The following is a 12699-nucleotide window of genomic DNA, read 5'->3' as shown; positions in this document are numbered from 1 at the left end:
GGACCTGCATGAAAACCTCCTAAGCTTACTTTTACCAGCTTAGGTTAAAACTTCCCCAAGGTACAAACTATTTTACCCTTTGCCTTGGACTTTCACTGCCACCACCAAACGTTTATCTGTGTTTATTTTTATTAGGAAAGCGTTGTTTGGAAACATCTTTCCCCCCAAAATCTCCCAACCCTTGCACCCCACTTCCTGGGGAAGGTTTGGTAAAAATCCTCACCAATTTGCATAGGTGGCCACAGACCCAAACCCTTGGATCTTAAGAACAATGAAAAAGCATTCAGGTTCTGAAAAGAAGGATTTTAAGAGAAGTAAAAAGAATCTCCTCTGTAAAATCAAGATAGTAAATACCTTACAGGGTAATTAGATTCAAAACATAGAGAATCCCTCTAGGCAAAACCTTAAGTTACTAAAAAACACACAGACAGGAATATCCATTCTATTCAGCACAACTTAATTTCTCAGCCATTTAAAGAAATCATAATCTAACGCATATCTAGCTAGATTACTTACTAAGTTCTAAGACTCCATTACTGTTCTATCCCCAGCAAAAGCATCACCCAGACAGAGAGAGACCCTTTGTTTTTCTCCCTCCTCCCAGCTTTTGAAAGTATCTTGTCTCCTTATTGGTCATTTTGGTCAGGTGCCAGCGAGGTTATCCTAGCTTCTTAACCCTTTACAGGTGAAAGAATTTTTCCTCTGGCGAGGAGGGATTTTAAAGGTGTTTACCCTTCCCTTTATATTTATGACAAGGGTGCTTACAACGAGAGCTTCTCTAGGGAGATTTCTCGCCCATTCTGCGTTCGGGACCCTAGAAACCAGCGAGTCTGGAAAAGGCTTTCATCGCTCTCCTTTTTTCTCCTGGCCTGAGCAGTGCCGCATAGAGACAACGTGCAGCCTTCCGTAATGTAAACCATGTTGAGTCTCAATCCCAAAAACTTGTGCTGAGGGACTGAATAAAGCTTTGGGTGAAAACGTGTTCTAAACATCGTAGGCACTTTATTTTTCCAAAGAATAAGAAAAGAGAAATACAAAGCTACCCGCAAATCACTGTGGGGTGCAGGCTGACTGGGTAAATTCTCAAGCTCTGAGCACCCTCCATAGGGGCCAGACCCTCGAGATGTCAGCCGCTCCCTCTGCAATTCGTAGGGCCAGACTTTGCACAGAGGTCTCTTGAAAATCTGACCCCCATTGTGGAGGCCAAGCCCTGCTGAAAACTGGCTAATTGAGACAGTAAAATACCAGTGTGGGCTCATCAAAAGGGCCTTTGCTGCAGTAGCTTGGCATTCAGCCCAAGTACAGCTCAAGTCACAGGCAATTTCTCTGCTGCTTGGCCAGCGTTCAATAAAGTAACACTTTGCATTTCTGTAGCAACCCCCACTCTAAGATCTCAGAGCCCTTTGCAAATTATATTGAGCTGTGAGATGGGCCAGTATTCTCACCTACATTTTAGAGCCGGGGGAAGCTGAGGCAGGGAGGGGCAGCAACTTGTCCCAGGGTCAGACAGCAGGTCAGTGGGAAAAGTGTCCAGAAGTCCTGACTCCCAGCTCATCTTTCCTATAGCAGGACAAGTAGGGGTTTAAGTAGGTAGAGCTCTCATTGGGCCAGCCAAGGAAAAGAAGGAGCTCGGGGGGTGCTCCTGCTTTAGCCCCTGGGGGGACACCACCTGCAGGGCTAATGCCTGGAGAGGAGACTGAATTGCAGTCTGCAGTACCACAGCTAATGGCAAGTTCCCAGTTTACTAGCCCTGCAAAAGGGGTCTTCAGCCGTCAGTAGGTCCCTGGGGAAGGTTCCCTGCAGCATCAGCCCAGTCCCCAGAGAGAGAGGCGGCCTACTGGGGCCTTATTTTCATGTCCACGTATTTGTAAGAGTAGTGGTGCCCCTTCCCGGTGGACCAGTTGATCCCGTTGGCGTAGGAGCTGTGTTCACCTTTGAGGTACAGCCCGTTGAGGTTCGAGGAGTGGCACTGCGCATACCACCAGCCGCCTTTGTAGAGGGTGGCACAGCTGCCCCCAAAGGTGTCATGGTCTTTATCCCGTGTGGAGAAGCCCAGCTTGTTGTGTCCCGAGAGAGAATCTCCTGCAAGGGGAAGAAGGCAAATATACACAGGGCTTGGCCTGCGGCATCCTCATTCCATGCCAAACTCACGGCCTTCGCATGAGGGCAAAGGCTTTCCCTAGCTGGAGTCGTAACAAAGAGTCTTGCCTCTAGGTCACTGGTTCAAATCCAGCCCATGTCTCTTTACCTATTATTAGTCCTTAGTAGGAAGTATCACGTATGGGGCCCTGATTCCCACCTTGCACAGTCATTTACACTTGTGCAAAGGCTCACACTGGTCTGATCTTGCAGTGTTTTGGTGTAAGTGCGGACCCAAGGTGCAGGGACCATGGAGAATAAGGCCCTAGTCCTTCCCCTGGCTGTCTTGTGTGAAATGAGTTTGGTGGGTCACAGGAGACAGGCGGTGCCCATACACCACTAGAGCCCCCAGCCCCACTCACACCCTTGCTGGAACTAGTACTGGCTCAATACATTTACTAAATGAATTTTGCTACGTTTTCCAGATAAAGTCGCCAAGAAATTCCCCTTCCTCCACCAGTTCTAGTCGGAAACTCGCAGCAGAGAAGCCAAGGCCTGAGCGGCCCATGGACACTGGGCTGCCTTTCCACTCCTAGAGCTGGTCCCTCCAGGCCAGGGCTGAAGCACTGTGGACATGCAGGGGGGAGGGGGGATGCTCCTGCAGACACCGCCCCGGCTGGACCTGGTGTGTGGACGTGCAGGGGCTCTGGTGGGGGCAGGCTGGGGCCCTTCATCAGTGCTGACACAAAGTCACAATGGAGGGCTGAGGAATCCTAGCCCTGCCTCCCAGCCTCGCACAGCTGGTATTTTATCCACCCCTTGGGAACCACCGGTGGCGGCTTTCCTATGTGATAACCCCAGCAGCCTATCCCCACTCGAGGCGTCTCCCCCAGCCAGTTATCCTTGTGACCGAGAAATCCAGTCAGTGGCTTACAAACTCTTAGAGGACGTCTGCACAGCAGCTGCGCACCGTGATTCCCGGCGCAGGGAGGGGTACACTAGCTTTGCTCGAGGTGGTACAGTAGAAGTAGTCGCGTGGCTAGCCGCCCGAGTACGTACCCAGGACCCCCGGCGGGGCAGTATCGGGAGGCCAGCCCCAGCAGCTGCAGCCACACTGCATGTGCAGGCGGACCCTCCATAACCGTGAGAAACTGACGCTGCTTCCTCGACTTTGTCAAGTTTGTAAAGTTTCGCAAACGGTCATGAAGGCGAGGGGCAGCGAGGGCACTGACAGGATCCAGAGACAGCAGTTCCACCACCCAGCTTTGCTAAGGGGAACCTGACCTGCACATACCCTCCTCCTCTTCTCCAGGGCTGGGTTCCCCCATCCAGCCTTGCAAATGCACCTCCGTCCTGTAACAGCCCCTTCTGCCTGCCAGCTCTCACCGCTCCTCTCACACAGTCTGGTGGGGCAGCTGCTTTGATTTTTCTGTGACTTGCTCTGTTACCCTTGCTCTGACAGAGGGTCCTGGGGAGACTGCAGGCTCGGGGACAGATCCTCGGCTGCCCGTTGGTGACAAGCTAGCCTCATGGAACTAAGCCTTCCCCGTCTGAAGATCTGGACTCAGCCACTGGAGAGGCCACTGGTCTGAGGGCCTCCACTCTGCAATAGAGGGTAAAGCCACGAGAGCGAGCTGAAACACTGCGGCACAGCTGCCAGTCTTTGCTCAGGAGGGGCCGAAGAATGTAATAGCAAAGGGGGTGCCCGCTAGCTGGCCCCCGATCACCCTGCAGCAGCAGGCAGGCCTGAGTGGAAGTCACTTGGCAACTCACCCATGGTGCCATCCAAGTAGGAGCCCAAGGCAAGCGTGTAGTTTTCCTTTTCGCTCAGCATCTTGAAGCTGGTGTACTTGGCAAATGTGCTGGACTCATTGAAATCCCTGGCATCAATCCGCAGCTGGTAGGTCCCTGAGGCCAAAAGGACAGCAAGGCATCAAGGTCCCGGCATTGCTGGAGAGAGCGGCCATGGCCCAAGACCAACACCTTTTCCTCCCACAACGTGGGAGCGGGAGCTATGCTCACGGCAGGAAGATGCAGTCCCCCTGGGGGTTGGGGGCAGCCTGGAGATACAAGAATGGGAAACCACGGAGGAAATGGAGGTGGGAATCTCCCCTGGGCTGGTGCCTTAGGGCGCTGTACAGGAGGGGCTAGGGGCTGTGATGCCAAGGTGGGGAACTAAGCCCAGGAAGCACCCAATGTCTGAAAGGGGTCTGGACTTTCATGATGACACCATGATCACGCCAGCTCTGAGCCGTCTCCTTTTGGAGCTCACCAGGTAACACCGAGCTCTGTTTGGGGTTTACCCTTTTCTAGGAACCCACCCCAGCATGCTCTGCGGCTAGCTGGCCCTTTAGACTCTGGGGCAGACAAGCTGCTCCAGCCCTACAAATGGCCGTTTGGCCTCTGGCTGCTGCAGGCTGGACTTCTCTTCTTTCCAGAGGGTGATTAGTTAGCGGCCTGTCCCAGGAGGAGGTGCGCGCTCAGAAGGGTACGTGCTGTGTTTACTCTTAGAGCCAAACTGAACTGGCTGCGTGGGCAGCAGCGATGGGTTGGTTTCAAAGCTGATAAGGAAAAGTCTTTCCTCGGTGTTAACTCCCGGGGCCAGATTCTGATCCCTGCTATGCGGGGGTAGATCTGGGGTAGCTCTTTAAAGTCAGTGATTTTATGCCTCAGTCCAGCCTTCCCTTGCTCTCTCCCTGTGACTGCTCCCTTCTCAGCTGGGTGGTGAGAAGTCTCCTTACCGGAGCGGGTGAGAAGGTGGATGTTGTCGTTGCCCAGCCAGAACTCCGATGCTTGGTTTCCAAACCCTCTCTTGTAGGCCTCCCAGCCCTGATAGAAATCCACCGACCCATCCTGTCGCCGCTGGAACGCCTGGAAGGCAAGAGGCAAGTCACGCCCAAACTCAGCGAGCCCTGCGTGCAATGCAGGCATGACACGGGGAGCTGGGCAGGACCCAATCCTGCTGCTGTGTGTGTGGGGGGGTGTCTCCCAGCGGGTCCAATATCCATCCTTCAGCTGATCTCAGTGAACACCAAACAGCTGTCTCCCCACTGAAGGATCTTATGTGGTGCCTACTGCCAAGGAGCACCAGCAGGGATCAACCCGTAGACCTCCCTCACAACAGACACAGGGCTAGAGGCAAAGGACTAGCACCCCACTGCTCCTGTAGCATCGCTGACAGCCAGAGTTTCAAAGCCCTGGGTAGCTGGGACGGGGGCCAGGGAGCACACCCTTGCTCTGGGGGAGAGGAGACTAATGAGCTCTCCTGGGCTTGTTCAGCCCTTAAGGAGGCACATCTGTAAGGGTTGCTCAGCCTGGAGGGGGCGGGTGGGAGCTTAGAAAGGGAAAACAGGGCCCTGGAAGGGGCGGTGAACAGGGCAAACACTGCTATGCCCCTGAGAGTGCTGACCACGCAGACAGATCAGCCAAGCGGGAGACAGTCTCTGGCTTCACTGCCCCTGCAGTGACCAGCTGTCAAAGAGGGTGCCCCAGGCTGGAGTGAGACCCTAACTAAAGACAGCCCCAAAAGGCTGGCTACAGAAAGACTGCCGAAGAGACGGCCCTTATTTCTGCTTTCTGATTTCCCTCCCTGTTAAGGGAAAGAGAGAGAAAAGGGCCTCCCTTGTCTGTTCTGTCTGGAGAGCCCCTTGTGCGCTACAAACAGCGGGAGGACGTTATAAAGAACGTGGCCTGGGCTCTGGTGGGGACTCTGGGGAGTCTCAGCCCCCCACAACAGCCAAGGTGCTGAGCTCTTTGGAAAGACTGGCTACCTGGTGCTTACGTGCGAGACGAGCGCGTCTGAAAGTCTGGCCTGAACTCCCCTAACCGGGACCTGCAACAGAGTCTTCAACCTGGCATGTGGACTGGCCAGTAGAGGGGCCACAGACCCACTCTGTGCAATGGTGTATTTCCTCCAGCATCCTCTCCTCCCTGGCCTACTTGCCCCCGTCAGTAGAAGGACTCACCAGCCAGCCCCCGCCATCCGTTTCCATGTCACAGAAGACGGTCAGCGTCCTCCCCGGTTGGGGGTGGACGGGGTACCAGCCACTCAGCCCCTCTCCCTGCTCCAGCAGCTCCTTGCAGTTCCTGGCACCTGTCCCTTGGGGGAAACACCAGCTGGGTGAGTTCGTTATGGACAAGGCAGTTAGGAATGTTCAATCCGACACAGGGGTTGGGATGGGGGTCCCAGAGCACTAGCCACTCTGTCTTGGATGACACGGGGAGCTGGGCAGGGCCCAAACTGGCTGCTGAAGCTGCGGCGGGGGGGGAGAGGGGTCTCCCAGTGAGTCTCCTTCAGATGATCTCCGTGAACATCAAACAGCTGTCTCCCCACTGAAGGATCTTATGTGGTACCTACTGCCTACCCTGAGCAGTGGAAAGAATGAATGACATTGGCCTTCACAGCCATCTGCAGGCTGAGCGATAAACACACACTGGTTAGGGACTCTCAGTGCCGGGCAAATATTTTCCCTGTTCACTGGCTGAAAATGAAAAATTTCTGGAGCTTTTTGGCAAATTGAAAAGTCAAAGAAGTTTTCGGATTGGGTGGAACAGAAGGTTGGTTTGGATTTGCTGCCACGTTGTTGAGGCCGCAGTTGGTCCTGTGTTTAGAGGTTGACCCTTTTTAAACGTTTGGCTGTCCTGAATAAAAGGAAAGGAAATCTGGAGACACAGAAGTCAGTGTGAACCGAAAAATCCAGGCGTTCATTTAGAAAGGGTCAAAATGACATGTTTTGTCGGGGGGTGTTTTGTTTTTGACTGAAGCAAAAATTCTGGAAACCCTTTGGTGTCCCCGAAGCAGCTCTTTTCACAGAAAAGGCAGGTGCCCAGCGAAAACTCGGAGCTGGCCCCGGCGGTGATTCAGCTGGGGGGGTTCTCTCCAGCTGGACTGAAGAAACACCGGAGGGTGAAATCAGAACTGCAGGTGGTGAGGGTGGGGTGAGGAATGAACTAGCTGCTGCCTGGCTGTTTCATGCTGGAGCTGATGGTAAATGCATTTGAGGGGCCTTAATTGGGGTTTAACGATGCTCTGGGTCTCTGGAGGAGTAAACTGATGCAAGAGAAAAGGAAGGAAAATGGCCTTAGCCAGGGCAGCTGTGTTTGGTGGGGATGTTGTTTGGGGGAGGCCGGACTCTCACTTGGTGGCTTCACTATATGCTATTAAATTGCAGCTGATGGAGTTACTCCTGTAGCTGGGGTGGTAGCAGTCTGTGCTTTTGGTGTGGGAGGTCCCGGGTTTGATCCCCATGGACGGCCTGTGGCATCTGTGTGTTCGCAGCCGTGTTGGTGCGCGAGGGTAGGGTTTGAGGCTGAGGAAGGCATGTACCTTGCTGCTGAGAGCTGGCAGAACTGCTGGTTTCTCCTGAGGGAAGAGAGAGACAGCCATTGGTAAGATGGGTGCATGTGGCAGCTGGGCAGTAATGAGAGGGCAGAGGTTGCCACATGCTCTGGAGAAGCGTGGCTCTCAACTGTCACCTCGCGGTGGTGAAAGGGCCTTGCAGGGGGTGCTGGCAGCCATGTTGGACCTCTGTGAGGCCAGGCTTTCATTCCCAGCCGTTAAGTCCTTCTTCCTAGGGGGGTAGTGGCAATGTCTCTTCTCCAGAGCAGAGGAGGGGAAGGTGATAAGCCCAGGGAATGCAGCACTCAGACCAGTTTGCAGGCGGGAGTCCAGACATGTCAAGAGAGTTAGCAGGGTGCAGCCAGGGGATAGAGCTGTGAGGTTTCCCAAGGGGCCCAGTCCTGCATCCCATCCTCCCCCAAAGAGTCCCATTGAAGTTACCTTTGTCTCCTTTGGGTCCAGCCTTCCCCATTGCCCCAGGGGAGCCCTTCTCGCCTGAAGAAAGAGAGCAGAGGCATGGACCTGGTTCCCTTTATTGTGCCTTTAGAGCTACCTGACAACAGCCTTTTAAAGCCAGGCAATGCGGCTGGGGAGCTGTGGGAGGGGAGCAGACTGGATGGGGATTTCTAAGGGGACACGGAGCCTTTTGCTTCTAGGTCATGGATTCAAATTCAGCCTCGGTGGGTACCATTTATTGGCTCGGGTGAAATGAGCGAGCAGCTCAGTCCAGTTCCCAGTGGACAGGGGTGTCCGTGCAAAAAAAAATACCAGAGGCCAAGGATTGGGTAGGCCAAGGTGCCACATCTCTCACCCCCAGCTAGTCTCTGCGTACATGGTTCACTCGCTCATGGAAGGGATATTGTGTCAGCGTTTTAGTAGCAGAGACAACCAGCCAAGATCTGCTGGGCACAGGCTCCTTGCCAGCTCTTTGACATTTCTCCTGCGCATTATTCTGTCCCCACTGCCTCTCTGGTCCATTCACAGTGTAAGCTCTTGGGAGCAGGGACTGTCTGGACAGCCACCAGCCCCCTCCCGCTCTGACCTATGGTAATACACATGATCAGTGTTAATAGTAACACAAGCCTGAGAGCTCAGACTGCACTGCAGAACTCAAACCTGGATTGTGCAAACCTGTCTGAAACTTTCCCTGCAAATGCTGAAATATAACCCAAATCTAAAAGCTGCTTTCCCTCGCAAGGCCTGATAGGCTCCTCAGTCCAGCCGCTCCGACTCCCCAGTGTGTGTCCCTGAGGAGCACTGTGCTCTGGCACAGAGTTCTAGGGCTGTGAGCTTCCTCAAAGCAGTGTCCTGCTTGCCTCCCGTGAGCTGATTTCCTGCTCTCCTTTCTCCTCCTCTGAAATGCAGGTTGGCAACGTGCTCCCCAGACTCTCTGAGCCCGTGCCCTGCCTGTCAGCTGCGTTAGGGCCTGAGCATTCACAAGGAGTCTGCCAGTCTCTTTGTCTTGTCTGGATACATATGTCTGTCACTAGGGCCGGGCAGAGCAAGAACAACCTCTGGCCTGCTTTATATTGAGGCTGTGGTTGCTGAGTCCTGACAGCATCCTCTCACCTGGGGGCCCTTGAGGTCCTGGATCTCCTTTAGCCCCAGGTAGGCCGTTTGTCCCTGGCATGCCCGGCATTCCTGGGATCCCTGGCTGGCCCTGGAAAAAGATCTTCTTGTCCGCTCCACACTGGGATAATCCCTTCAGCTCTGAAAGAGGCAGAGAAGCAGGCTGGAGTGAGGGAAGCAGGCACGCAGTGTGATGGTGGTGTCCTGAAGTTAGCGGTAACAGTGACCCCGGGAAAGGCTCATGCACTTGGGGGGATGCTGAAACTGCATGATCACATTTAGCCACTAGGTGTAACCTGGGCTGGTACTAGGCAGACCGGGGCGCGTATTCAAGTGTCTTACAGGGAACACATCTCTTGTCTCCCTCCATGATGGAAGCGCTGTAGCCTGTCCATATCTGGTACCGCAGCCTGACTTGCTGGTAGGAGCCCTGCAATTTCCCATGTACAAGGAGTATGTGACACTGGGATTTGGCAGGTAGCGTGAAGAGCCAAACTGAACAGTCAGGGCTGGGAAGTCTGCCCAGATCTCTGCCCTCGTTGGCTTAGGGGTGTAGTTGGCCATGGTGACTGGAAGGAAGCAGCTTGGTCAGGAGTGATAGTCCAAGGGTGAGATTCCACCCACCCGCCTGTAAGACTAGAATTAAACATCCCCCCCCCACCAGAAGGTGACAATGCACTTGGCAAATGTGGGTAAATTAAACCTGAACCCCCAGTGTGCAGACTGAGGGAAACCCAGACACACGGAGGCTAAGTGCCTGGCACCAGATGACACAGCAAACGCGTGGTGGAGCCAGGAATAGACCCTAGTTCTCCTGACTCCAGCCTGTGCTTTCACCCCTAGATATCACCCTGCTCATCTGATATGGACAGTAATATAGAGAAGCCGGGGAGGGGTCGGGCCCTGTGTCAGATTTCAGCTGGGGATCAATCCCTGCCTGTGCGCATCGATCAAGCTCCCAACTCAGGAGACAATCTGCCCATTTTAAATGTTAGAAAGTTTAAAGTAATAAGTACAAACTGTATTGGGGGAGGGGAGAGAGTTGGATCTCGCTGGAAAGTGGGAATGGGTTCATCACAACACCTCTGGCTATTTTCTGAGCCCCCAAAGATGTTCTAGGCACCTCTCCAACCAAGTAATGAGACTTTCCCTGCCCCAGTGGGCTCCCAAGCAATATTTAACAGCATAGAGCAGGTGAGGGTCCTACCCAGACTAAGAGGGGGCGTGGGGGGGGGGGAAGGGAGAGGCAGGACAAACATGGCTGGGGTGCTGTCACCTAGTCACACAATCAATGTAGCGGTGCTCCTTGTGGTGGGCAAATGTTGAGGAGGAGGGAGAAAGGCCAAGGAGGATGAGGCTGGTGTCTGACTTTAGGGAGAGAAGTATCATTAGCCACATTTGGCAGATGGGGAAACTGAGGTACAGAATGAGTCAGTGACTTGTCCAGGGCCACACAGAGATTCTGAGGCTAGAGCTGGAATGGTCCTGATGCCCTGCTTCATCCTCTGCCTGTGAGATCACAGTGACCACAGCTGATACTCTCTAGACAGGACACTTGCTATCAAGGGCAAAATGTCCCCCATGCATTGCCCCAAGGAGTTACTTCCTGGGCAGTGTCTATGTGCTCCCCAGACAGAGCCCATCCCTCCAGGTCTCCTAGCATCTCAGCACCAGCAATAGGGAACCCAGCCTACGGGGATTAATTGCTGACTGGGAGAGGCTGACAGCCTGACACAGAGGCGAGCACTGCTAAACCCAGCCATGCATGAATGTCTGCTCCAGCTAGGGTTGGGATTGCTTAAACAAACCCCTTCAGTCAGCTTCCCCCCACCCCACCCCTGGGGCTGTGGGTGTCTCCCCACCTCCTTACCATTATTCTGATCCAAACCCCTCTCAGGTCAGGTCCTTTCCATGGACTCCAGGGGGCTTTGCCTCGCCTTTCAGGGCGGGGGAGCATCCTGCCTGTCTGACGGGGAGCTCCTCAGAAATGCAGCTGCCCCCGGCAATGTCCCACTGCGGCTCCTCTTCAGAGCCTGCTCCCTGCTGGAGCCCATGAGCATTGGACTGAGTTTGGCCCCCAGTTTGGAGAACAAAACCCCACAAAGGGATCCCCAAGGGTGCTGAGTACCCCCAGCCCCCGCTGACTTCAATGGGAGCCACGGGCTCTCAGCTCGGCCCTGGACTCAGCTCCCCAGCTACTCACGGGCACAGCAGCTGGACTCGGTCTCCTGGGCAAAGCCTGCTCTGGGGGCAGCAGCAGCCATCAGGAATGCCAGGGCACGGAGAAGGCCCCTGCAAGACTTCATCTTGTCCTGCTGCCCCCACACCGTTACCCCTCGGGGTGCCTCTTGGAGCCGGGACTGCTCTGCTGCTTACATACCCCGCTGACTTTCCAGGCTAGGAGCCCCGAGGACAGGTAAACACCTGTATTGTGTAACGCCTGTTCTGCCTGGGGGCCAGCCTTTCCCAAAGACCATGTGGCGCAAGAGCTGGGCTCAGAGGTTCCCGAAAGCTAGGCACAGGCTTACTTCCTGGAGCCAAACAAATGGCCATGGGCGGCGTGCGATATCGCGCTATCAGTGAGCCTCTGTTTGCACTTCGGCCTAACGAAATCCCCTCTGCTTTTTCAAAAGCAGCTGGAGGGTTCTTCTGAACTTCCTGTCCTGAGCTGTTATGTGGCGTTGATCATGCTGTTGAACAGCTGCTGCACTCCACCCCAGAGCTGGCTGCATTCTGGTGGTTGGTAAGTTCATTCCTGTTTGAAAAGCAGCCTGGCTCACAGGAATGAGGTCAGGACTGGGTGCCCCAGAGCACCTGAATTCTAATTTTGGCTCTGTCATTGACTCACTGAGAAGCCTTGGGTGTCTCTCTTTCCCCATCTGCGAAATGGGTAACACATGCTTTCCTGCCTCCCTCCCAAAGCCGCTGTGAAAAGGACGGTTTGCCAGGAGGTGTTAGTATTACATTTCTCTGGTGCCTTTCATTCCCAAGGACAGCATCTGTCTATCTAACATCTGGAACTTGTAAAGAACCTTTCACTACAGCCTTGGCCTTGGCAAACCACATAGACAGGCGTCCCTTCACCCAGCCCATGCAGCCACCTCTGGGGTGGAACATGGTGGCTGTTTGACAGCGGAGTTTAGGACAGGAAGTGAAGGAAATCTCATGTCCAAGGAATATTTTAGGGGAGCAAACTGGAAATGGGTCAGGACAGCAGACTTAACACCCCTACCCCTGCAGAAAGTGCCAGGGGATCTGGAATGACCACACAGATCCAGGACCCCAGGGGACTGGCTCAGCACGGAGGCAAAGGGAAGAGCAGCAACCACAACACCCCTAGCCCCTCACTGCTTGCAGCAACTGGATTTCCTTGAAGTCTGGTCAAGCACTTACCCAGCCGGCCCCTGCTTGGCTTTGGAGAGGTTACGTGTTTATTAAGGTAGCGCCTAAGGACCCACCAGGAATGTGCTAGGAGCTGGATAAACACTCAGCTGAGCTCCCAGCCTGAAGGGCCATGGCTTTGGGTTCACACCTCTCCAGTGATGATGGCGGGAGAGCAAGGAGCCCTTCAGTGTATGGGATAATTCCCCTCCCTCTGGAGTTCTGCTGTGCTGGGGGTTTCGGGGTGTTATTGATGCTGGACCAGGGCTGAGCTTCCAGAACAGAGGGAGGGGGGAGGAGGAGCTGCCGGGGAGGAAATGGTACCAGCCAGT

General features: G+C 54.3%; 1 protein-coding gene across 1 annotated transcript; it reads right to left on the bottom strand.

Annotated features, from left to right (window-relative positions):
• Positions 1-1000: 1000 nt before the first annotated feature.
• On the bottom strand, positions 1001-11292 carry LOC140900286 (ryncolin-1-like). Its single transcript, XM_073317324.1, has 8 exons — positions 11190-11292; positions 8987-9127; positions 7859-7912; positions 7406-7441; positions 6045-6178; positions 4821-4950; positions 3853-3987; positions 1001-2082 (listed from the first exon to the last, which is right to left on the bottom strand). Exons 1-8 carry the CDS (start codon positions 11290-11292, stop codon positions 1835-1837), a joined length of 981 nt encoding a protein of 326 aa, XP_073173425.1. The 3' UTR covers positions 1001-1834.
• Positions 11293-12699: the final 1407 nt, after the last annotated feature.

Source organism: Lepidochelys kempii, chromosome 19, assembly GCF_965140265.1.
Source record: "Lepidochelys kempii isolate rLepKem1 chromosome 19, rLepKem1.hap2, whole genome shotgun sequence".
In the NCBI taxonomy this organism is placed as follows: Eukaryota; Metazoa; Chordata; order Testudines; family Cheloniidae; genus Lepidochelys; species Lepidochelys kempii.
Note: the sequence above shows the minus strand (reverse complement) of the source record. Positions and strands in the feature narration are given on the sequence as shown.